Source organism: Maniola hyperantus, chromosome 13, assembly GCF_902806685.2.
Source record: "Maniola hyperantus chromosome 13, iAphHyp1.2, whole genome shotgun sequence".
NCBI classification, from domain to species: Eukaryota; Metazoa; Arthropoda; class Insecta; order Lepidoptera; family Nymphalidae; genus Maniola; species Maniola hyperantus.
This window is the reverse complement of record NC_048548.1, coordinates 2,743,256-2,767,348: the sequence shown is the minus strand read 5'-3', so window position 1 is coordinate 2,767,348 and position 24,093 is coordinate 2,743,256. Positions and strand designations below refer to the sequence as shown.

The window sequence follows — 24,093 nt, the reverse complement described above, 5'->3', positions numbered from 1 at the left end:
AATACATGGAGCCACCGCACGACACGATAAAATGCGGCAACGACTCCGAAAGCGTCACATTTCTATGAAACGTTTACCTACTCATACGACACCGCACAGCACGACACACGTTTAGCAGACAACTTTTTGACTATGTCGTGGGTGCTGCTGTATTAGCGTATGCACGAAACAACAAGTAGGTATAATGGGTAATAAGAGTTAGGACCCCCGAGGACCAGATCTTCATCCATATTCCATACTAATATTATAAATGCGAAAGTGTGTCTGTCTGCCAGCTTCTCATGACTCAACAGATTATACAATTTTGGTTTAAAGGAACGATAAGGATAGGCTACGCTACTTTTCATCCCGGAAAACCGAAGAATTCCCACGGGATTCTTAAAGGCTCATCCGTTTGACCGAATATGAAATTTGGTATGTAGGTACAGAGGCAACTTGCATCCCGGAAATTGATGTAGGCAATTTTTATCCCGGAAAATCAAAGTTCCCACGGGATTTTTAATAAAAAATAAAAACCTAAATCCACGAGGGCATCATCTAGTTATTTTATAAATGCTGAAGTGTATCTGTGTATTGTCCCCAACACAAGGAGGAAGCATCAGGAAGGAAGGGTGTAGTTAAAGACTTGAGAGTGGCATATATGTATGTAGGCTACCTACTTTTTATCCAGGGAATAAAAAACCACGAAATTTTTGAAAACCTAAATCCACGCGAATGAAGTCGCAGGCATCAGCTGGTTATTAAATAAAAGCATGTCAAGCACAGTGTTAAGTGTTTATTAAACTCTGAGATTAATAATACAATTAATTAATTTCCTTACTACCCTACTAAAGAACATGTTTTCAAAAAACATTCGAAATTCAATTCGAAAACTTATAGGTTCCTTTGTGATTGATTGGCGCCTCAAAATGGTTAAGTCGCAAATTGCTAATGCTCGTGGCCGCCATTTTAGTGGCGTCAGCAATAGACAAAAGTTTCAAGCTGATGGTATATTTTTATTTTGGCTGACATCAAAAGGACGTCATTTCGATGTTAATGAGACATGGTTCCAGCGCAATAGCAATTTGCGGGACTTATAACGCCACTGAGTTTTTAATCTCTGAGTCATTGGTATGGGATTACGTAACAGAGAGAACCCTATACTAACTTCTCTCAGTGGATAGATACAGATACATCTCAGTACAGGCAAGCGCGCTTCATTTTAGGCTGCATCATCAGTTGCTAGCAAGCGTTATTGAAGCCAACCGCTAGTCTAAAAAGAAGTCGGTTAATAAATTAAAAAAAACCCGTTACATCACACAAAAAAAAATTAAATTGTGGTCATGAACTAATAATTAGTATTTTCAATTTTCGAAGTAAGATAACTATATCAAGTGGGATATCATATGAAAGGGCTTCACCTGTACATTCTAAAATAGATTTTTATTTATTTTTATGCATCATAGTTTTTGAATTATCGTGCAAAATGTCGAAAAAATACGACTGTAGTACGGAACCCTCGGTGCGCGAGCCTGACTCGCACTTGGCCGGTTTTAAGCATAAAAATGCTTAAACAGCATACCATTAATAAAAGATCATATAAGTGACGAACAATACTTATTATAACTAACTATAATTATTTATATTTAACGTGCATTTTTTTTTATCCATCCACATTTTCATCTTCCATGATGCGTAAACAACTACTTTAATAATATAGACTGAAGGATAAACCAAAAATACAAACAAAAAATAAACATGTCTAGCGTAATATATTCTACAATAATAATTTTTCAGGACAGTTTCTATAGTCAGCACAGAAGGAGAATTAGACTAATTTATAAAATAAACATAAGACTAAATGAAGAAAATATACAAAAGACAAACAAAAAATAAATATGTCTGGCATAGTTTCTAAGGTCTAATTTTTTCAGGAATTTGGTGTCGCAAGGCGATCCGAGACGGTCAAGCGGCTTGATGGCAAGCATGCTGTAGGTCGATTTCGTAAAACCTGCATCAATCATTATTACAATCTCAATTGTTGTGATTGGCTGAATTTGCACGATTCTTGTTGCAACAATGCATTGTAGCCAATAGTGAGCGAGCGTCAACCAATCAGAGGTGATTGCGGTCGTGACATTGTAGCTGTCATTCTCCCGCAATCGCGCTTTTTTCGCTTGAGCCAAGCATGTTGACCGTTTACAATGTTTGTTTGATATCAAAAATCTGAGACAAAGGGCGCATGAGGAGTTAAATTTTACGCGTTACCTATATCGATTTTCAAATGAGGAGCTGGCGAACAAAATGGTGTAATTGAACGAAATAAAATTTTAAGGAGTACAAAAACTAAATGAAAGCTGTTGAAACTTCACTGCAATTGTACCGAACGAGTCGAAATCTCGAACGAGTTGGTGTTCGAAATCAATCTCAATTTCACAGAAGTAATCTTGCACAGACAAGAGAATACAGTTATAGTTAGTTTCGCTTGGAAATTAGTTGAGATTTGTGTTAAGTGGGCCAAAAATTTCCAAATTAAAGAGAGAAAAAAACATTTTGGTCCGAAGTGTAACTACACCGTTTTGTATGCCAGCTCCTCTAATGCTGATTGCTTTAACATATTTTGTAAGCAGTCTGAGTCCACCTTTATAAACATAATTATTATTATCCTTATTATAATGTGAATCCCGGCTATGTACCACGATTCGAACTTAGAAATATCGACATTTCAAGATCATATGAACCGTGGTACATACCCGTTATGTACATTATAATGTCGTTAAACCACATAATAAGCCTAAAATCGATAATCATACTTAAGTCTTCAACTATTATAACCCGTAAGCTTCAAACAAAGTATTTATAGCTATTTTGGCGTCTTCGAAACATTGTGGGTTGTTTTTCCTGACTAACCCATAGTTATGTTCGAGGGCTGGCAACACCTTACTATTAAATCTATTCTGTAAAGATTTATTCATTGTGCTTGATTTGAGTGTACTCCTATTGATCTCCATCTTTTTAATTCGATCAACATTTCTTTTGATAGCCACTAGCATTTTGTGGTTCTCCGGCATACGCAGGAACTCGGTTAGATCCTGAAAATAAAAAAAACCTTAACACACGCAAACTGAAGCCACATTTCATTTATTAAAATCTAAGTAGTAGCCAAGAGCGGTGATAGCCTTACGGCGATCCCAGGCACTTTTTTAACTTTGGGATTTTTTTATTTATTTATTTACACTTTATTGCACACAACACAAAGTAAAACACTGAAAAAACATACAAGGATCTTAATCTAATAGCTGTAGCATGCAAAGGCGGCCTTATCGCTAAAGCGATCTCTTCCAGGCAACCTTCGATGAAAGGAATCACGAAAGCACGGGTTGGTGCGGTGAATTATGTGCGCTTTGAGCAATTAAATGTCATTTGCTTTAATGGTAAAGGAAAAAATCCTCCTCCCCCAAAATGTTCTCAAACATGTGTGAACTCTGCCAATCCACACTTGGCCAGCGTGATGGACTATGGCCAAAACCCTTCTCATTTTTTTTTGAGAGGAGACTTAGAGAGTGGATTAAGATACCTGTTTGACTGCCTCATATTTGGCGAACACCCAGATGTAGGTGCACAGAGTGCAAACCAGTCGCGTCTCGGAGTTGAACCGGAGCATTATCTTCAGCGTCTGAGTGATGTGCTCTCTCTGAAACAATACAATTAGTGAATTTAATAATAATAATGTCCTCCCGACCGAACTTGGGCCACTGCGGCCAATCTCCATAGAAATTAAACACTGCAAACTCAAACTCAAATTATTTTTTCAGAATTGGTAAAATTTTACACTTCCTGATTGTCATAATTTTTTATTTGTAAGATGATATGACATAGTGGTGATAATTAATACATACTTAAAACTAAAGCTACGAAAGCTGCGCGGGAGATAACTGTAGGCCGATCTATCTAATCTAGTGGAGCACAAGTTCTCACCGCATATATCTTTGGGCCGGTGTGCCGGTAGCGAGCGAGGTTGACGAGCACGTCGGCGCCGATCTGCATCACCTCGGCGCTGGATACGGAGCGGTTGAGCACGGATATGAACATATACAAGCGCCGCACTATCGACGGTGCGTTGGAATCATACATCTTCGGTAGCGTTTCTGTACATTTTTCTGGAACAAATAGACAATATGTAGTAGATATCAGATTCATGGGCGTAATGCAATGTCTGAAAATGCGCGCGAAATTCTCCTTTTGAAAATAAATCTGTAAATAAGTCTGCTGGTAAAAATAAATCGAGCTTGTAATCTACGGCACGAAATAATTTGTACTTTAATTAAAACAAATGATAAAAGCAAGATGGAGGCTCTAAAACAACTGTTGTTTGGCAGCCATTTAAAATACGAAAGAAAGTAACACGGACGTTACTTCTGTCTGAATCTGAAGATAGGAAAATATCTGATTTTTCTCTTTGGCGATCTAACTTTGGTATCTCGAGATACTTTGAAGTCGTGATACCAAAGATAGATCCCCAAAGATGAAAGAAGGTTACACTTACTGACAGTATTGAAGGCGCGAATGATGCTATCAATGTCCGACATCCGGAAGATCACTCGCAGAGCTTCTTGGTTGCATTCCCGCATAGTCTTCTGCAGCGACTGCAGCGCTCCGTCGCGCCAGCAACGTCGCAGCGCCGCCGCGCGCTCGCCGGCGCGTGAGCGAACCATGTTCCCGACGAACAGGGCCTATACAGACATCTTTTTAGGGTCCTGTACCTCCAAAGAAAAAACCGGAAGCAAATCTATGAAGACGTGAAAACGTGAATAACATGAAAGAAAATGAAAGTAATTTTGGACATTCCACCCCCAATCTCAAAAATTCCCCATGAACAAAGCTGAGGCGAGAAACATTCATAGATATAAAAAAAATTTAAATAATATGTTCAGATTTGACAGAATTATGGGATAGATATCGACTAATAGATAGAAGATACATACAAAGTAGTATGAGATAAAATAACTAACCTGAATCTTTGAAGCAGCCCAGTTTCTCCTCTGTTCTTCCTTTACTTGTAATAATTTCTCTTTTTTAATTTCGAATTCTTTGCGCGCCAGATATCCTCTAATAGCGGCTTGTAATTTCAAAATCAGTCTTCTCTTTTGCAAGAATTCGCAACGAATCAGTCTAGTGATCAACTTGTTTCTCCATAAAGTCTGAATGAAGATAAGTTTTTCAAGGAATCGCTTGTACCGCGATTGTGCCAAGTAACGCCGAACATTCTTTTGAATACATAACGCAGCTTCTTCTCTACGTTTCTGCATAGCAGCTCTGTGTTTCTGCATAGCCACTCTGAATTTCTTGAGACAAAGATATACTCGGAAATTTCTTTGTAAAGTAATAACTTTTGTTCTTATATCGACAAATTTCGAGCGACATTCGTTTCGTTGTTTATTGGATTTGTACCACGTCTCTATTTTGTGAACTGCTAATGTTTTCGCTATCGTTCGGGCTTTGTTCTTAGCTCGGATGTGGCGTTGAATAAAAATGGTTGCAGTTCGTAATTGGATGTAAGAATCACGTGCAATTATAGTTTCCTGGTATTCTCTCCAGCGTTTTTGAATAATTATTACAGCCAATCTTATTCTCGTATACTTTTCTCTTTGTTTCCTTCCGATCAAACGTGCCCTGTAGAACTGTTGTATTGTCAGGCAGGCGTCCACTGTTTTTATATATTTTGCCCTTTCTTGCAACATCATCTGGCGAGCTCTGAATCGTATTTGGATCACTATAGTGGCAGAACGTTTTTGCAAGTAAGATGACCTTCCTGCGCGCATCGCCATTAACGCTCTGAATCTTTGTTGAACGGTCGTACAAGCTTGTTTCGTTTTTAGATACTGCTGTTTTACCTCTTGTGTCTTCTTTAAGGATCTGAACCATCTTTGAATCCGTATTGCCGCTTCTTTTTGTTTGAGATATATTTGCCGTTGCTTTTTTCTTTGTAAGTGGGCCCTAAAAGCTTTTTGAATAGTAACGCAAGCGGATTTTAATTTTATATATTTTAGCCTTTCTTCGCGCATTTTAAGCAAAGCTCTGAATCTTCTCTGTGTAACGAGTGTAGCCTTTTTTAACTCATGATATTTGATTAGAGATTCTCTCATTAAAATCTTAGCCCTGTATTGCTTTTGCACTAGTAGCACTGAATTTCTCAGTGCCAAATAGGCATTCCTTTCGCGTCGCATTGCTAACAAGCCACGGTATCGAGTTTGTACTTGTATCACAGATTTTCTTAATAGCAGATACTGGCTTCTTTGAATCTTCTTTTGGAGGTATGCTCTGAAACGTCTTTGTATAAGAATAGCGGCATTTCTTTGTAAAACATACTTTGCTCTTTCTAATTTCATGGCTTGATAGGCTCTTGTATAGTTTTGAATAACAACTGCTGCACGACGTATTTGTAGATACTTAGCCCTATCCCTTTTCATTGCCCGATTTGCTTGGATTTTCGTTTGCAGCTTTACAATTATATTGCGTTGCCGTAGATATTCTGTCCGTACTTTATTGCGTCTGTAGCATGCTTGGAGTTTTATCGTGGTCTTTTTTAATTTTAAATAATACATCCTATCACGCCTCATCAAAATCAGGGCTACGTAGTACTTTTCTATGGTCAATACAGATTTCTTCAAGACCTGGTAATATTTGCGTTGTTTGCTCATTCTATAATAGCTTTGAATGAAAATAGCGCTACTTCTCTTCACAGCAAAATTTTGCATCACCGTTCTCATCAGAACTTTGACTCTGTATCTGCGCTGAATTAAAGTGACAGCCTTTTTAAGCCTACAGTATTGCTTCTGTGCTAAAAACCGTCTAACAACACTTTGAATGAGTGTCACTTTTCTTTTGATGGTTTTGTATCGCTTAACACACAGCCATCGCCTGAAGTGGGCTTGTATTAATGTGGCCGATTTACGCCTCAGTTCTTCTCTTTGCGATCGCAATATCTTAAGCGCTTCTATCGCCTGCCGCTTCAATTTTACACATATAAACCACTCCGATATCTTATTCGCGCTCGATTTTAGTCTTCTGAACCGGCTGCGGCAGAGCCATACGCGCCAATATTTTTGTAAAACAATGGCTGCAGTAGTCATTTTATGCATTTGATGTTCGACCATGCGATTATACTGAATGTGCCGCCACCAATACTGGATTGTACTCGCGGCTTTGTTCCGTCGCTCGAGCAACCTATCTTCTTCCTTTCGTTTCTTTGCTATGACTTCGTATTTCTTTCTCCACCAGACTTGAATGACGTTGGCTGACTTTTCAAATAATGGTGCGCGGAGCACATGTATAATTTGCCATAGAAGCGACAATGTTTTCTCCCTGTGGCCATCGGCAATGTCAGCTGCCGATATATCTCCGGTGATAACAAAGTCGGCATCCTTCAGCGCATTGAGGGCCACTTGTACGTTGTGGATCTTCTGGAGGCGCGATATCGCCGGCGTGCGAAGTTGGTGTAACAGACCATTTCTCATCAATATTATCTCCATTACTTTTGTCAATCGAACTCCGTCCCGAAGATCGACTGCTATGTTGTTAACTGCGTATATATACTCGTCCAGGTATGATTGTTTGTGGCTCACAACGTATCCGAGCGGTCGAAGATGTTTAGTGATATCACCGATTCCCGCGATTAGCTCTTTCGTAAAATTAATTATAATCGCCTTGCTGTCTTTGTGGGGCGCATTTCTCCGGAATAAACAGGGATCGTGCGGTATCAGTTTTTTCTGTTTAGCTTGGTCCAAAAAGAACACTAAGGTAAAAAATTTTTTGAGAGTGAATTTTTTTATTGCTTCCATGTAAGCGGGTAAAAGCATATTGGGAGCAGATGATTTCGAATTTTTGTTCTTCAACAAGGGATTTTTGAACATTCTTTGAATGATGAAGGTAGTTAAACCCTCGATGTCGTTGTTAGACTTTAGGGGCAAGACGACGCCGTAGATCGCTTCAAGGCCGATACGAAGCCACAACGGATTGTAAGAGAGGATGATCTCCATTATTAGTTTTTGAAGTCCAATGTCCAAATGAAGATTCTTATCGCTTCTTATAGCGATTAATTTCTTTTCTATTTGTGCTTGCAACCTATCGAACACTTTGGTATTTTCAGGGCTACGTAACAAAACCCGAGCCGATCGTCGCAAACTTTCCAATCGATGGCTGTCGTGATACGTGCTACATACTTTCTCCTTTGTAGGAGCAAGGGGTACTTCCTTGTTTCGGTTTTCAATCCATGCTTTTCCTACGTCTATTGTTTGCTCAACATTACTATTCAAATCTGACGGTGGTGTCAAAACATAATTCAGCCATCTCTTGAATTCTTTTTCGAAATTTGCTACAGCTTCTTTGTCATAGTAATATGTTGAAGACAAAAATGGGTCGACAGTAGAAGACTGGGAATAAACGTTTCCAACATAGCTGACGTAGCTGCTGCTATTTGCTTCTATGGATTTGTTTTTTTTGATACTCAGTAATTCCTTGTTAGTGATTGTTGCCTTCCGATTTGTACTTTTTTTTACTATAGGAACAGACGTTCTCCACAGCGCCGGTTCGGCTCTAACGTCTCTCTTCGACCAAGTCGAAGGTTGATTCACAGATACTGAAGATAGATCGCTAGGTCTATCGAAAGTTAAATTGACCGTGTAAGTTTCAGCCTGTTTATCAGTATCCAAAATTTTTGTGTCTGAAAATTGCACACTTTCTTCCAGTATGGGCTGCAAAAGAGGCAGGCTTTCTTCCGGTATAGACCGTAAAGGAGGCGTCAACGACCGAGGCGGTGATCTGATATCTGCGCGTAGATCGTTGTGCCAGGGGTAATGATCAGGCATAGCCAGATAATTCCTTTCATTAAACTCCCTAAAATTTTGCTGTTCTTTAAAAAGTGATTGGCGGCAAATTTTCGGATATGACTCTTTTGCTACAGGAGGCATGTTCTGGAACTCCGAACTGTACTTGTTGACGCGATAATCGAGCGGCGTGCGAGGGGATTCTTTTGTGTAGGTGTCGGAACTTAGTTTTGAGTTCATATTATGCGAGTCATCGACGATTTCGTGAGTTTCATTATTCATTTTGGGCAAAACTTTTCTTTCGGTTGAGAACCTTGGTGGGAAAAAAGACAATTCACTGATTCGCGAAACATCTGTGTTGATTGAAAAATTTGGACTGTTCATGTCTGTGGGAGAAGATGTATTTGGAATCTTTTTGTTCATTACTGGCGTCTCAATGTATTGAGCGTTGTGCCCGAGATGGTCTGTCGCCAGCCACTTGACGGGCTGCTGGGGCGACGTCGCAAATATAGTCGAATGGGTCTTGTTTTCTTTATTGCCACTTTTAATATCTATAGTATCATCGAAATCACTCTCGGAGTTGACGCTTATTATTATTTTAGGGCCTTTGTCTAGTTTTTCATTTTTAGATGGAACTCTTTGGACAATATCACTTTTAAGTGGTGTAAAAGTGATATTGTCAAATACATCCGAAAAAGAAGTTTCAGTTTGTTTGTTCGAAGGTTTTAACACATTGTTGGGTACAGGCTGTGATTTTTTAGCTCCGAATGTGCTGGAAGATTCGTTGTAAGTGTTGTGTGAAATGACTGGTTTTGGCCGAACCACGTTTGAAAACACTTCAGATGTGTTAAAATCTAAACTCGATAATGAATCAAAAGGGCATTTTCGATAATTATTTGTGTCCATTGAATAGTCAGCAGGGTAATTGTTTTCTTTGTTTGTAGCACTGATAATTTTATACTGGGTTGAGTGTACAACGTCAACAGTCTGCACTGTCACAGTGCTACGAATGGCTTCCAGCTTCTTTTTGTAGATAGCAACAGGTGACCTCTTCTTTGCTGTCTTCTTCTTGTTTTTACCGGGAGAAGTTTTATATTTTGGCTGATTGTTCTTGTTTTTGATGGACTGAAAATAAGCAAGAAGGAAATTTGATTTTTTTTTATTTTTTTATTTATTACTAACGGCTACTTACACTAATACATTTAAAAAAAAACTTAATTCTGAAAATATTACTTACTAAATGTAGTTGCCAATTATAAGTTAATACAACATTTACAAACATATGTGACAAAATATATAGGAGAGAGCATGGGTAAGCAACGTTGAGGAATGACGAAGGCATATCGGGGTGGCAGTGCCCTTGGCAAAGGCCCATATTCAGCAATGAGCGTCCGCAGACAGAAATGGTGAACATTGATCCAAGTCTACAATTGGAATTTGGATGGACCAACTGTGGAAATCTGAATTTGGCCTTTTCGATCCCTCCATGTCTCAGAGAGCATGTTTATTTGTCGGTTCCTGTTATTTTATCAATGGACATCACTACTCATATATTTTACTAGCTTATGCTCGCGACTTCGTCCGCGTGGACTATGGACTACACAAATTTCAAACCCCTGTTTCACCTTCAAAGAGGTTGAATTTTCAAAAATCCTTAGCGGATGCCTATGTCATAATAGCTATCTGCATGCCAAATTTCAGCCCGATCTGTCTAGTAGTTTGAGGCTTGAGCTGTGCGTTGATAGACCAGTCAGTCAGTCAGTCACCTCTTCCTTTTATACATATATTTAGATTATAAATGCGAAAGTGTCTGTTTATTCGTCTGTTGGTTTACCTTTCAAGCACGTTACAATGAAGCAACGGATTGACGTGATTTTTTACCTACGTATATTTTCACAATCTGAGAGAAACATTAACTTTCGAATTGAATTTAAATTTTATGAATATTGCTATTTTCAACTGTATTTTGAGCAAAACTTTGAGCACCTCTCTCTCTTCAGGGATTTAACTACATCTCTATATCTAAAAATGAATAGCTGAATGTGTTGCTGATCGCAAATATCGAGAATAACTGAACCGATTTCGCTAATTGTTTTTTCATAATATTCCTTGGAGTACGGCGATGGTTCTTAAGGAAAGATTTTTTTTTAAAAAAACCTGAAAACGAATCGACTGTTAGGCGGTACGAATTTCGCCGGGGCAGCTAGCGATCAATAACAATTTAAAATAAAAAGTTAACTTGTAATAGGTACATTACCAGGATAGATTTCATGACAACAATGATATCATGTCGCCCCCGGTTGTCACTCGTGAAACGTATTGTCTCTCGCTGAGAAACAAGCTGTGTGGGCGTCCATCGCACGGTCACGCAGTGGCATGTCTCTGCCTCCACTTCCAAGCATTCTGGCAAATCTATGATTAATCCTGGGGGCAGAGACTTGCTCAGGCAAAGCTGTGGAAACGGCAAAATATATTATACACTAATCATTAAAATGTCTGAGACTTCTCAGTATAAATATTGAATACTAGCTTATGCTCGCGACTTCGTTCGCGTGGAATACACAAATTTCAAACCCCTGTATCATCCCCTTAGGTGTTGAATTTTCAAAAATTCTTTCTTAGCGGATGCCTACGTTATAATAGCTATCTGCATGCCAAATTTCTAGTTCTAGTTTAATGCTGTCTAGTAGTTTGAGCTGTGCGTTGATAGATCAGTCAGTCAGTCAGTCATTCAGTCAGTCAGTCACCTTTTCCTTTTATATATTTAGATTAGTGTACATGTATCAATATTATGTCGTAGTGAAAACTTTCTTTTCATATTCGGGGGTCCAGAGTTTATCTCTGGCATTCTCCTCTAACTTTTCAGAGTTATGAGTGTTTTAAGCAATTAAATATCATTTGATCATTTTAACAGTGAAGGTGCCATTGTGAGGAAACTTGCAAGCCTGAGATTTCTTCATAATGTTCTCTAAGTTGTGTGAAGTCTGTCGATCCCCACTTGGCCAGCATGTTGGTTTATGGCCTAAACCACAGAATCCTAAACTTAAAAGCCTCCTCATTTTGTGAGGAAACTTGTGCTCAGTAGTGAGCCGGTGATTGGTTGAGCTAGCATCAGCTAGTATTATATTATACATAGATAACATAGATAATAAGTCTATGTATATAATATGGGCTATGGTCCCAAATAAAAGATATTATTATTATAAAAGATATTAAGTAAGCACCAAAAAACAAAACATTTAACAAATAACAACTAGACAGTTTTATACTAAAGTCAAACCTGTTCAGCCCCTACAAATTCACATCTTTAACGTTAGTTTAAACCCTGTTTAATTTTATGTGGTGAGATCATGAAATTCTAAGTTGCATAAGTGCTAACCGCTTTAAGCTTTGTAAAAAAAATCTTGCTGCACCATTCAGTATCTGGTTTCTAATCGTGTTTATTGTTCACACCTTTCGAAACTCAAAATAAAAAAAGAAGAACCATCAAAAAAACTGGAGTGAAGTTCAGTGATGCCAACCCCTGCCTCCTACTATAATTATCCGAATATCACTATATGGTCAAGAAGTGTCACGAAATCAGTAACAATGATATCTTTAGGAGACAGACAGCTCAATGAATTAGCAAGCTGAAGTGGAAGTGGGCAGGCCATGTCCATCGCAGAACCGCTGGCCACTGGGGCAGACACGAGATGAATAAACTGGTTTTCTTTCTTTCTTCTTTCTGGAGTAGACTGCGTACCAGTAAGGGCAGGGTGGGACAACCAACCGCTGGAGTGACGACCTTATAAATGGTAACGGGAAGTGGGTGGATGAGGAAGGCGGAGGACCGTGAATGATGGCGTGCTCTTGAAAAGGCCTATGTCCAGCAGTGGACGCAAACAGGATGATTGATTAAACATATGTGCAAGTATTAAATTCTTACCTGTTGCGCTTGTTTTGATGGATTCAACACTTCCAATTCCTTTTCACAAGTTGTTCCGACTAAAACATTTTCAAAAACTACTTGAGGCGGTTTCGAAAAGGGTGCCAGAATAAGTCTCGGGCATTCTTCTTGAACTGCTTCAGGAACCCTATCTTGCGTCCGAGTTCTTTTCACAGCCTCGGGCGTATTTTCAATCTATAATACAGGTAAAATCAGTTGAAATAGATAAATTTAACCACTGAAATAAAGCTTTGTTATAACTAAGAATAAGGTGTATTTGAATAACAGAAGTACCTCAAAATACATTTTTGTAATGAGTCAAATAAATTATTTATGAAACATTAAAGATCATTTTTATTATAAATTAGTGTAAAAAAGTTTTTTATTCACTTCCACCGCTCTTATTTCCATGTCAAAAACAAAATTCAAAAGTTAAAATAACCGACAAAACTGGACAAAACCATAGACAAAACTTGGACAACACAGACCAGTAAGGCCGGCAATATATAATACGTACCTGACGTATACATAATTATACGTCAAGTTTTTCATCCGGTCCGGTACGGACCGGCTACCTGAAGGCATTGGAGCCATACATTTGTTTGAATGTATAATACACGTCCGCTCCTAACCTGATCGGTCATTCGGGCTAGAAGCTGCCGTCAGGCGTTTCAGGCTTTATTGCCGATTCGGTTGCCTGCAGGCGTGTTCTGCAATCTGCATCCTTCACGTTAGAGACGAAATACACGTCCGGTTTTTTCCTCCGGTTTGCCAGTTGCATCTAGCGTTGGCTCTGAACGGACGTATGACGGACGTATAGTTGTGGTTCAGATAATGGAAAAATTATAATATTGAACAGCATACAGATTACAACAGACTTATACAAGAAATAGTAAAACACTTTTTAGTTTTTTTATAATTTCCATGCGTTCATTTAAAAATTCATTATTTCTCGTTATAGCGGCTTTATATTCTGTGAAAATTTTAATTTTTTGGAGATACAGCTCGCTGATAGACAGACTACTACGTAGTACCTACCTAGGTTTACCTTTATGCAAAGAATTTGGAAGTACCTACCTAACCCTTTATGCCGTTTACGGAGCACTTTATTCCTTGGTGAAAAACATAGAGTAAAGGAATACGAAACACACCAAAGAGTATATACCTTATACAGTTTATAGTATAAATATCATCTAAGATAAATATAGTGATCTTAGATAGGTAGGTACCTAGTGATATTTATTACCAAAGAGTATATAATCACTACGTTTTTTTATTACACTATACATAGAGTAGGATGTATACACTATAGGTACACGGAAAGCTGGAAATGCTGGAAAGTGAAAAACTAAAAGAAAAGTGATTTTTAAATATAATAATACAACTTGTCCGATATATTAAACAATTAAGTGACTAATATTTTAAGCAATATTGGATTTCACGATTTCAAATACATAGTATGTAATACCTATTAAGTACCTACACTTCTGAACATGGTTGATGTATTTCTAAATAAATATTTGCAAGCTCAATTGGCCCTCACAAAACAAAAACAAGAAGAGAAACAAACCACTGAGAACTCTGTTTCCCTAAAAAGCAAAAAAGCAGCGGATCGAATTTCAAAAATACAAGACAGAAATTATCAGAAAAAGGAAATCTGTGAAAAGTGTGATAGTAAATCACAACCTGGCGCCTCCGCAGACAAAGACGAGGGAGAGGAAGAATATTTACCATCTTGCGATGAAGACGAGGACATCCCTTGCCCATCCTTAGCTGTACCATCACGCACCAAACAAAATAACCTCAAGAAAATAGTTGACGATGGAGACACAAACTTGTATAATGAAAGAGTGGAAACTTGGAGAAACAGCCTAAAAGCAGCTTCTTCTGGAAATTATGATGGAGTTTATAGTTCTGCAGACATACAGTATGTTCTAGATGGTAACAAAGATCCTGAAGCAAAACATGAGATGCAAAATGGATTGTGTGTTCCAAACTATATATGGAAGCAGTTGTATAAATATCAAAGGACAGGAGTTAAGTGGCTATGGGAGTTGCATCAGGTGCAGTCTGGAGGGTTGCTAGGGGATGAAATGGGATTAGGTAAAACGGTTCAGTTTATTGCTTTCCTGGCTGGTTTATGCGGGACAGATAAAGGATCTTGGGGTGGTCTCGGGCCCTCGATAATAGTGGCACCCGCAACAGTTATTTACCAGTGGGTTTCTCACTTCCATTTCTGGTGCCCACAGCTGAGAGTCGCCGTCCTGCACCACTCCGGGTCTCATGGTGGAAATCATAATAAACTGATAAGAGATCTGCACTTATCTCATGGTGTTTTAATGATCACATATGCCGGCATCGTGAAGTATATCAATGATTTGCTCTCTCGAAAGTGGCATTATATTATTTTAGATGAGGGTCATAAAATTAGGAACCCTGACACTCAAGTTAGCAAGCTGGTTAAAAAGTTTGAGACACCCCACAAGATTATTATAACCGGGTCTCCTATGCAGAATAGCTTGCAGGAACTCTGGTCACTCTTTGACTTCATGAGGCCGGGTCTACTGGGCACCTATGCTGCTTTCATGGAACATTTTGCTGTTCCTATAACACAAGGAGGGTATGCAAATGCTACTGAGTACCAAGAAGCGATCGCTCTAGAAATCGCCAGAGCTCTCAAAGACATGATCACACCGTACATGCTGAGGAGAACCAAAGCTGAAGTCCAGGAGCATATTAATTTGCCTGAAAAAAATGAGCAAGTTCTATTCTGTGCCCTTTCTAAAGAACAAAGGGACCTGTACATGGGGTATCTCATGAGTGGAACGGTCCGAAGTATTTTAGATAGAGACTCAAAATATGGAGATCCATTAAGGGCTAGAGTTTTGGTCGCCTTGTCCACTCTTAGGAAACTCTGTAACCATCCCGATCTGTACTTGTATGACGCACAAGAAGATAATGAACAAATAGATGAGGAAACATTCGGTCACTGGAAGAGATCGGGTAAAATGTCTGTGGTTCATTCTCTGTTAAAAATTTGGCTCAAGCAAGGTCACAGGACACTCATTTTCTCACAGTCTCGAGCAATGCTCTGCATATTGGAGCAGCATTTACAAAAACATGAATTTAATTATTTAAAAATGGATGGTACTGTAAGTGTGAGTCTGAGACAGAACTTGATTAAAACATTTAATGAAAATCCTGAATATTTAGTTTTTCTTGCTACTACGAGAGTCGGTGGACTCGGTGTGAACTTGACAGGGGCTGACCGAGTTATCATATATGATCCCGATTGGAACCCAGCCACCGACAATCAAGCCAAAGAGAGAGCCTGGAGAATTGGCCAGAATAGAAATGTTACAGTTTATAGATTGCTATCAGCTGGAACAATCGAAGAAAAAATATATCAGAGACAGATCTTTAAAAATTTCTTAAGTAATAAAATATTGATAGATCCTAATCAAAAGAATGTGTTAACTACCAGCACTCTGCAGGGCTTGTTCACTCTAGAAGACTTAAACGGTGAAGGTGATACAGAGACAGCAGCTCTGTTTAAACATACAAAAGTAGATCTCACGGATCAATCTAAGACTAAAAGTAAAAATAAGATCACTAAAAGTATCTCATACTCTAAAAGGAAAATAGAAGAAATGAAGAAAAGAGCGAGGGAAATCAGTAAAAAATTTAAAACAGAGTTACAAACAGTGACACAAGAAGATCCTCGTGAGAAATATAAGAAAAAAAGGGAGTCAAGACTTAATCCACCGATAGTTGAAGAACCACAAGTAAATATAATTGATGATAAAGTTACCGATGTTCCATTTCAGAATGTGCTCTCTGAATTAGACATTATTAGTAAGCATACAAAAGTAGATTATGAACAAAACTTACTTAAAGAGGTATTAAGTAGTCAAGAGAAAGTTGAAGAAGTAAAGGATTCGCTGCCTGAAGATGGAGAAATAGTTACTGATGAAAAACAAAGTGATTTGGAGACAGCACAGCCCAGTTCTTCAATAGCAGATGATGACAAAATCCTGACCAAGGCAAGGAAAAGAAAGAACTCATCCTTACTTTCAGAATTAGAAAATGTGGTGTCTATTAAAAAAGTAAAAAAGAAAAAGGATAAAATGGATAAGGAAAAGAATCTTAATGATGATGATTATGTTCTGAGTAAGCTTTTTGCCAAATCAACTGTTAAGAATGCTTTACACCATGATGTGGTTGTGGGATTAGCTGAGAAGGAGAAAAGGCACAGAATGAAAGAGGAAGCTATTAGAACAGCTAAAAAAGCTGTAAAAGCAATAAAGTTTTCTTCTTAATAAATGTTTGTAACACAAAAACCTGTTTGCTTATTTTATAATCCATAATATATTCTGTGTTAGCGTTTTACGCCCCATCCGTTTAAACCGATTTTGATGAAATTTGGTACAGAGATAGCTTGCATCCCGGGGAAGGACATAGGCTACTTTTGATCCCGGAAAATCAAAGGGTTCCCACAGGTTTTTTTAAAACCTAAATCCACTTGAAAGTCGCGGGCATCATCCAGTAATATTATAAATGCGAAAGTGTCTCTTCGTCTGCTAGCTATTCACGGTCTAACAGTTTAACCGATTTTGATGAAATTTGAAAATGGAAAAAAAAAATGAGAAATCTTGATTATTCTCTTTACATTACTAGTAAAGAACGGTAACAACTGTTGCAGTTGTTAACGCCCACCTCTTTTTTTGACACAGTTAGCTAACATCTCAGGCCTTCCCTGAGATGTTAGCTAACTCTGTGTCAAAAAAATGGGCTACTTTTTATCCCGGAAAATAAAAGAGTCTCACGGGATGTGATTTTTCAAAAACCTATATTCACGCGGATGAAGTCGCGAGCGTTATCTAGTATATCAAAAATTATAGCCAAAGCATGAAGGTCATGGATCATACCTACTTTTGAGGCACATTGGCAGGGTCACAACCTATGCCATAGATTAATATGCGCAGTACACAGTAGGTAGGTAGGTACTTATTTTTTATATCTGCTTATAACATAGAGATAGAAGTAGTATACGGTATACGGGTTCTTTTTTTTCCTTTTGAGGTACGGAACCCTACATTTTTTATAACTTTTATGCCAAGCTCATAGAGATTAGTATACATTCATCTAAGGCTTATAACAATAAAGAAGAAAAAGGCCATGAGACCAAAAAAAATAAAATGGTACCTAGGTGCATAGATATGGTAGCCCCGTAGAACACAAATATTTACTAATGGTAACCCAAACGCTGATCTTAATCGGCTTAATGTCAAATGTCAATGTCATTAAAAGAGAAATTAAACTTCTCAAATTTGCTCAAATCTCAAATTGTAAATCGTATGGAATGCGAATACCTAAAAAAGTTGAAAATTGTAACTAGTGTGAAAGAAATTGATTTATTTACGTTATTAGAGGGAATCTTCAGTCTTACAAGCCAAAGAATCACATAAACGCTATGCTACGTATAAAATAAACTTGGATCTATCGTCCCCCATTTCGGGAGCAGTAGGTCTGTTTGAGATTGGATTTGGGAGGATAGTGCAGGAATCTAGCGAACCTGACCTAAAATGTCCGGCCGAAAAAAAGCTCCACCACCAGGATTCAGGCTAAAACTTCAAGAAGAACCAGTTACTGTGTAAGCGTTATGTTCATATATTTCTATAAATATTATATACTTTTAGTCTAGAGCTCTGGTACGTGTAGGCAGTTATATTTACATATTTGTAAACTAATATGCAACCTAGCATGTGATGTGTGTGTGTTCATTTGTAACTAAATCAAGGTACATTATCATAAGTTTCTACTGAGTAATTCAATGTAATTGGATATTGAAATTTCAAATAATAAGTACATATAATATAATAATGTTACAAAATATATGAAAGTTTGGATGTTTGTTACTCGTTTACAACATAATGACTAAACCGATTTGGCTGAAATTTGGAATGAAGATAACTTATACCCTGAATTAACACAGTCTAATTTTAATCCTGGAAAATGAGAGTGCCAGCATGATTTTAAATACCCTACATCCACCCGAACCAAGCTGCGAGCATCATCAAGTAAATAATAAGTACTTATTATTTTTTATTTTATCATAATATAATACCCATTTTAGAAAGAGTAATGTTTGATTTTTGCATATGTAAATCTGATCCATCCTAAACTGAGGGTCAATGCCAACTAGCTCATGTCTGTACGAGATAAAAATGGAATATGAGAAAACCAGATTAAATGAGAGACTATTCACAGACATAATAAAATTATTTTTTTACAGAACACCCCCAAGAAATCTTGATAAGCAGACTACTATCACAGTAGATGACAAGACGTTCACAGTACATGCAGATGACCTGGTCAAGATATGTGACCTTGGCCGCGGAGCCTATGGCATTGTGGAGAAGATGCACCATAAGCCCAGTGACACAATTATGGCAGTTAAGGTATTGCTAAATTACTGACTTTGTTGGTTCATAATCAGAATACTCTCCAACTCGTTTATTAGATTGATTAGATGTTACTTTTTCTTGTAAATTTTTCATCATTTTATTAAAATAAATTCAAAGATTAGTTAATTCAATTGGTCCTATTTTGAAACTATCTTAAAAAGCTAATTAATTGTCTATTTCAGAGAATCACTGCATCTTTCAACACCCAGTCACTGGAATTGAAACGTCTACTGATGGATCTGGATGTATCCATGCGGGCCAGCGCCTGCCCGTACACTGTCCACTTCTATGGTGCCATGTTTAGGGAGGGGGATGTGTGGATCTGTATGGAGGTCATGGATATGAGCCTGGACAAGTTTTACGCTAAAGCTTACAAGCACGAGAAGACCATAACTGAGAATATTCTTGGAAAAATAGCATTTTCCGTTGTAAGTGCCCTTCACTACCTTTACTCAAAACTGAGAGTCATACACAGAGACGTAAAACCTTCCAACATACTAATTAACAGAAAGGGTGAGGTGAAAATGTGCGATTTTGGTATATCCGGATATTTAGTGGACTCTGTAGCGAAAACAATAGATGCCGGCTGCAAGCCTTATATGGCACCGGAGAGGATTGATCCGAGTGGTAACCCTGGACAATATGACATTCGTAGTGATGTTTGGTCACTTGGTATATCCATGATAGAACTGGCGACAGGCCAATTCCCGTACAACACTTGGGGCACACCATTCGAACAATTAAAGCAAGTTGTCAAAGACGACCCTCCACGTCTTCCAAGTGGACGATTTTCGTCAGAATTCGAGGATATGATCACACAGTGCCTCAAGAAAGATTATAAGCAGAGGCCCAACTATGACGCGCTTCTGGCGCATCCGTTCTGTCAAGAGCACGGTCAGAAAGAAACAGATGTGGCTTCCTTTGTTCAAGAAATATTGGACTTACCTGATGAATAGTGCAAGAAATACCTTTATTTACGTACCGATAAGTACAAGTGTTTAGTAACTAACAATAGTGTAGGAGTTGTAATCATAAATTGTTATTAACATATTATGCATTTTTGCAGGAAACTGGTTTGTCAAGTGAAGAATACAAAATCATGTTCTGAAAGTTTTTGTAATATACCTATTATAAAAATGCAATATTTCTGATGGACAGTAAGGTTGATTCACAATGACGAAGTAAAAACAAATTGAATTCAAAACAAAGGGAATCTAAAATTTTACATAGCATGTTGAAACTTACAAAATACTAAATAATTATTATAATGTCCCAAATTTTGAGAGCATATTTCCGAGAAGGAGCAATCCTAGATTTAGGGGACATGATATGAAGCTACAATATCAATTGCCATTGTCAAATCCATTAAAACACTTTCAGACCAACAGAGTTTTCCCTTAACGTCTGCTACCACCTACCTACCCGCCATGATTCTAGGTCAACGGGAAGTACCCTGTAGGTTTCTTTATTTTTTTTTTATTTTTTTATTTTTTATTTGCAACACTTACATCTAGCTTTACAGGCTTATTCCTAATACGCTAGTGTAACATAATATGCACTTCTTAAAAAAATTTATATCTTATGTAACATTTTGAAAAATACCTATATACCTACTTATTATTAATTACTACCACAGCCTGAAGACTGACCTGAAATTTAAAATAAATACATATAAACCTAAACTAACATTCAAAAGAATTACTTACGAACCTAATATAATTATTTATTACTATCATAACATATAGACCACATCGCAGTCCTTGTGAGTTCACTCAGAGTGCAACAAAACAGGTCGATCCGCTCCGCCACGACGTTTAGAGTGCAAAGCGCGCGCGCCAGCGGCGCCTTTCTGAGCAAATTGGTGCGCCCTTGCGGCAACGCCAGCAGCAGCGGCCTGCGCCTCCGCCACACGTACCGGTTCGGCACTCTAAGACTCACCTGCCCTAATACATCCGCATTAAATAGCTTGCCTCTTATTATTTTAAACATAATATACAGAACAAGCGCTAATTCCCTTCTAGACTTTATGTTATTGTATCCGACCATACCCAAGACAAATAGTGTAGGGTACATCAATGGGTAAAATGGGTAAACCCCATGAAGCCTCATGTACAAGAACCTAATAAATTTATTCTGCACCCGCTCCAACATAAGACTATATTTAGCCTCATGTGGAGCCCAAATGACTGCGTTACTTTCCAGTTGGCTCCTAACCAACGCGTTGTATAATGCGGTAATAGCGCCTATGTTTGTGAAACTACTAACGGTACGAAGCAAGAAACCCAGATTTCGGTAAGCTTTCTTACAACAATGTATAATATGATCACGAAACGAAAGCTCAGTGTTTAACCTGACCCCTAAGTCTCTGACTTCTGAAACTCTCGACATTGGAATCCCATCCATGCTATAATTATAACAAATAGGAGTCCGTAATTTAGAGAAAGTGATGACTGTACACTTTGAGCTATTGAACTGTAATAGGTTGTCCTGGCTCCATGTCACTACTCTGTCAATATCCTGCTGCAGCTTCACACAGTCATTTTCGCCAGTTACAGCCAGACAGAGCTTGAGGTCGTCCGCGAATAACAAGCATTTGGCATCCTGGACCACCTGCGGTAGATCGTTTATCATTAAAATAAACTGCAAAGGTCCTAGGTTGCTGCCTTGACTCACACCTGACCTTGTGAAATACGGTTCGGACTTGCGGCCTTTATATTCAACATATTGCTGCCTATCTCTCATATAACTCGCAAAAAAGTTTAGTAAATGTGGGGTGAACCCGACTGATGCTTGACAGACACAACAGATAGACAGACAACGAAGTGATCCTATAAGGGTTCCTTTTTTCCTATTGAAGTATGGAACCCTAAAAAGCCTTAAAACAAACCTCCCTTCGGCGGTGTTCCCATTAGATTACAACATGGGGTTATTCAAGGGGCGGACCAACAAATTCCTGAAAGGCCAGCAACGCATTGGTGGTTCCTCAGGTATTGCAAATGTTCATGAGCTGAGGTAATCACTTAACATCAGGTGACCCGCCTGCACGTTTGCTCGCTATTTTTATTAAAAAAAATATGTAGTGATATATGTAATAACTAATAATGTGGCTAATTCCGTTGTACACAATCTCTAAACTAAACTAAAATGACACGTCTAAATCTATTGCTATCCCTTTCATAATGTTGCTTGCGGAAAAGGATAGCATTAGATTTAGACCCGTTAATTTATTTTAGTTTAGAGATTGTGTACAAGAGAATCGGCCACATTATATGTAAAATTTTAGATTGTCACTTGGACTCTCAGTGTGAATCGACTGTAAGATTAAATATAAAATGTAACTGCCAACCTCCTGAGCGGCCTTGAAGAAAAGCAATGGCTTTATAGAGTTATACACATTTGATACAGTAATGACTGCCCTGTTATCAACATGGCAATATCTTTATAATACATCACAAGTTAAAACATTAGTCCAAATAAACTATTTGTTTAATCATGTTTTTCATTGAAGTGTTCCTAAAGCGTCCACGACAGTTCGTCATAGTTTTGGTTACAGAAATGGACCATCGTCGTGGCAAATTCTATTGTACACAATCTTTAAACTAAAATGCAGATTGCTATCTGATTGATATGCTCCCTGTCCATTTAGTTTAGAGGTGTACACTGTACATACAAAACGCGGCCAAAAGTAATGTACATCGACCTTTAGAAGGAGACAGCAGATTTGTAGAGCGTTGTCCCTGTTGTTGAGACCGACAAAACGTCATACAGGTATAAGTGACAGACAACGCTCTACAAAGCCGAAATATCATTCTAAAGGTCGATGTACATTACTTTCGGCGTCGTACTGTAGATGTATAACATAAATAGCCACATTGATTCTGTTCGGATTAGTAGAGCTTACCTAGGAGCGAATTCGTTGCGAATCATTTCGCGCGTATACGCGTGCACGTTGCGTCCAGAAGGAGCGTGCAATGCGCGAGAATTTGGGGACATTGACACAACATATGCTTTGAAGTTTACGTGTAAACTGGCCGCAACCAAGGAGTCTAGTGTCTTGCCTCGAGCGAGCAACCCGCTTTGTACAACCCGTCGGAAATAAATAAAAAATAAAAATAAAATAAAAAACTTTTTTATTCGAATAAACTTTTACAAGTACTTACGAATAGTCGGATGCGTCTACCACTGGTTCGGAATGCCTTTCCTACCGAGAAGAACCAGCAAGAAACTCGGCGGTTGCTCTTTTCAAATATTTGATATAGGTACAAGATTATGCCATGTATAAAATAGTATCTGCGCACATCGCTGGAATGTGCAGCTCGCCCATTTTCGCCTATCCAGTACCGTTGCCAACGCAAGCGCGTTGCATGACGTCATTAAGCCAGGTTCCGATATTTCCGATGGATTGTACGCGCGAGACGAGTCTGGCGTAGGCACGTACTGTAGGCGATTCGCGCGGTGCTTGTGGACTCGAAGCGATTCGTTGCAAGTTCGCCTCTTCTGGACAAGAACTCAGTCAAGTGGGCACACCACACACCTATACATAGTGCATAGGTGTACCACTTTTCTAAATGAGTATCGTGAAGTAAGGTGCGGATTGTGGGACAGTGACATTGAATTCCTTATTCCTCGATTTTGCCTTGCGGACCACAAAATCGCAGTACAACGAGCCAGAGAGAAGTAAAGAAGAACGGACGCCTTACCTCACGAACCTTTTCAATGAAACGGTAACCTATAGTAAGTATCTACAGTTTCATGTAAATATGTATATGTAGAAAAATGAATGCGCATCAATTCGGTGCCTTCGTGGACACAACCCTGAGTAAAGCAAGTTTTTGGTAGAACAAAGGTTTGATGTTATTTTCACCATATAGGAACAATTTTTTTTATGTACCTACCT

The 24,093-nt window shown here is 38.4% G+C and overlaps 3 protein-coding genes across 3 annotated transcripts; 2 read left to right on the top strand and 1 right to left on the bottom strand.

The window, feature by feature from the left end:
* Positions 1-760: 760 nt before the first annotated feature.
* Positions 761-13,273, bottom strand: asp (abnormal spindle). Its single transcript, XM_069502816.1, has 8 exons — positions 13,024-13,273; positions 12,730-12,924; positions 11,062-11,256; positions 4,992-9,929; positions 4,526-4,712; positions 3,958-4,139; positions 3,557-3,673; positions 761-3,071 (listed from the first exon to the last, which is right to left on the bottom strand). Exons 1-8 carry the CDS (start codon positions 13,033-13,035, stop codon positions 2,808-2,810), a joined length of 6,090 nt encoding a protein of 2,029 aa, XP_069358917.1. The 5' UTR covers positions 13,036-13,273; the 3' UTR covers positions 761-2,807.
* Positions 13,274-14,009: 736 nt separating this feature from the next.
* On the top strand, positions 14,010-17,069 carry LOC117987591 (DNA excision repair protein ERCC-6-like). The gene has a single exon (XM_034974623.2). It carries the CDS (start codon positions 14,223-14,225, stop codon positions 17,046-17,048), a length of 2,826 nt encoding a protein of 941 aa, XP_034830514.1. The 5' UTR covers positions 14,010-14,222; the 3' UTR covers positions 17,049-17,069.
* Positions 17,070-18,037: 968 nt separating this feature from the next.
* lic (dual specificity mitogen-activated protein kinase kinase lic) lies at positions 18,038-22,686 on the top strand. Its single transcript, XM_034974638.2, has 3 exons — positions 18,038-18,382; positions 19,025-19,190; positions 19,379-22,686. The coding sequence occupies exons 1-3, from the start codon at positions 18,315-18,317 to the stop codon at positions 20,150-20,152; spliced, it is 1,008 nt and encodes a 335-aa protein (XP_034830529.1). The 5' UTR covers positions 18,038-18,314; the 3' UTR covers positions 20,153-22,686.
* The last annotated feature ends 1,407 nt before the right edge of the window (positions 22,687-24,093 follow it).

Bases quoted from the DNA above. Each gene is read 5' to 3' on its own strand.
- asp (XM_069502816.1), bottom strand. The intron at 11,257-12,729 runs GTAAGAATTTAA...CCGTTTCCACAG, and splicing joins CATCAAAACAAGCGCAACAG to CTTTGCCTGAGCAAGTCTCT. The intron at 3,674-3,957 runs GTGAGAACTTGT...GTATTGTTTCAG, and splicing joins CCGGCCCAAAGATATATGCG to AGAGAGCACATCACTCAGAC.
- LOC117987591 (XM_034974623.2), top strand. From the start codon at position 14,223: ATGGTTGATGTATTTCTAAATAAATATTTGCAAGCTCAATTGGCCCTC.
- lic (XM_034974638.2), top strand. From the start codon at position 18,315: ATGTCCGGCCGAAAAAAAGCTCCACCACCAGGATTCAGGCTAAAACTT. The intron at 18,383-19,024 runs GTAAGCGTTATG...ATTTTTTTACAG, and splicing joins CAAGAAGAACCAGTTACTGT to AACACCCCCAAGAAATCTTG. The intron at 19,191-19,378 runs GTATTGCTAAAT...TGTCTATTTCAG, and splicing joins ACACAATTATGGCAGTTAAG to AGAATCACTGCATCTTTCAA.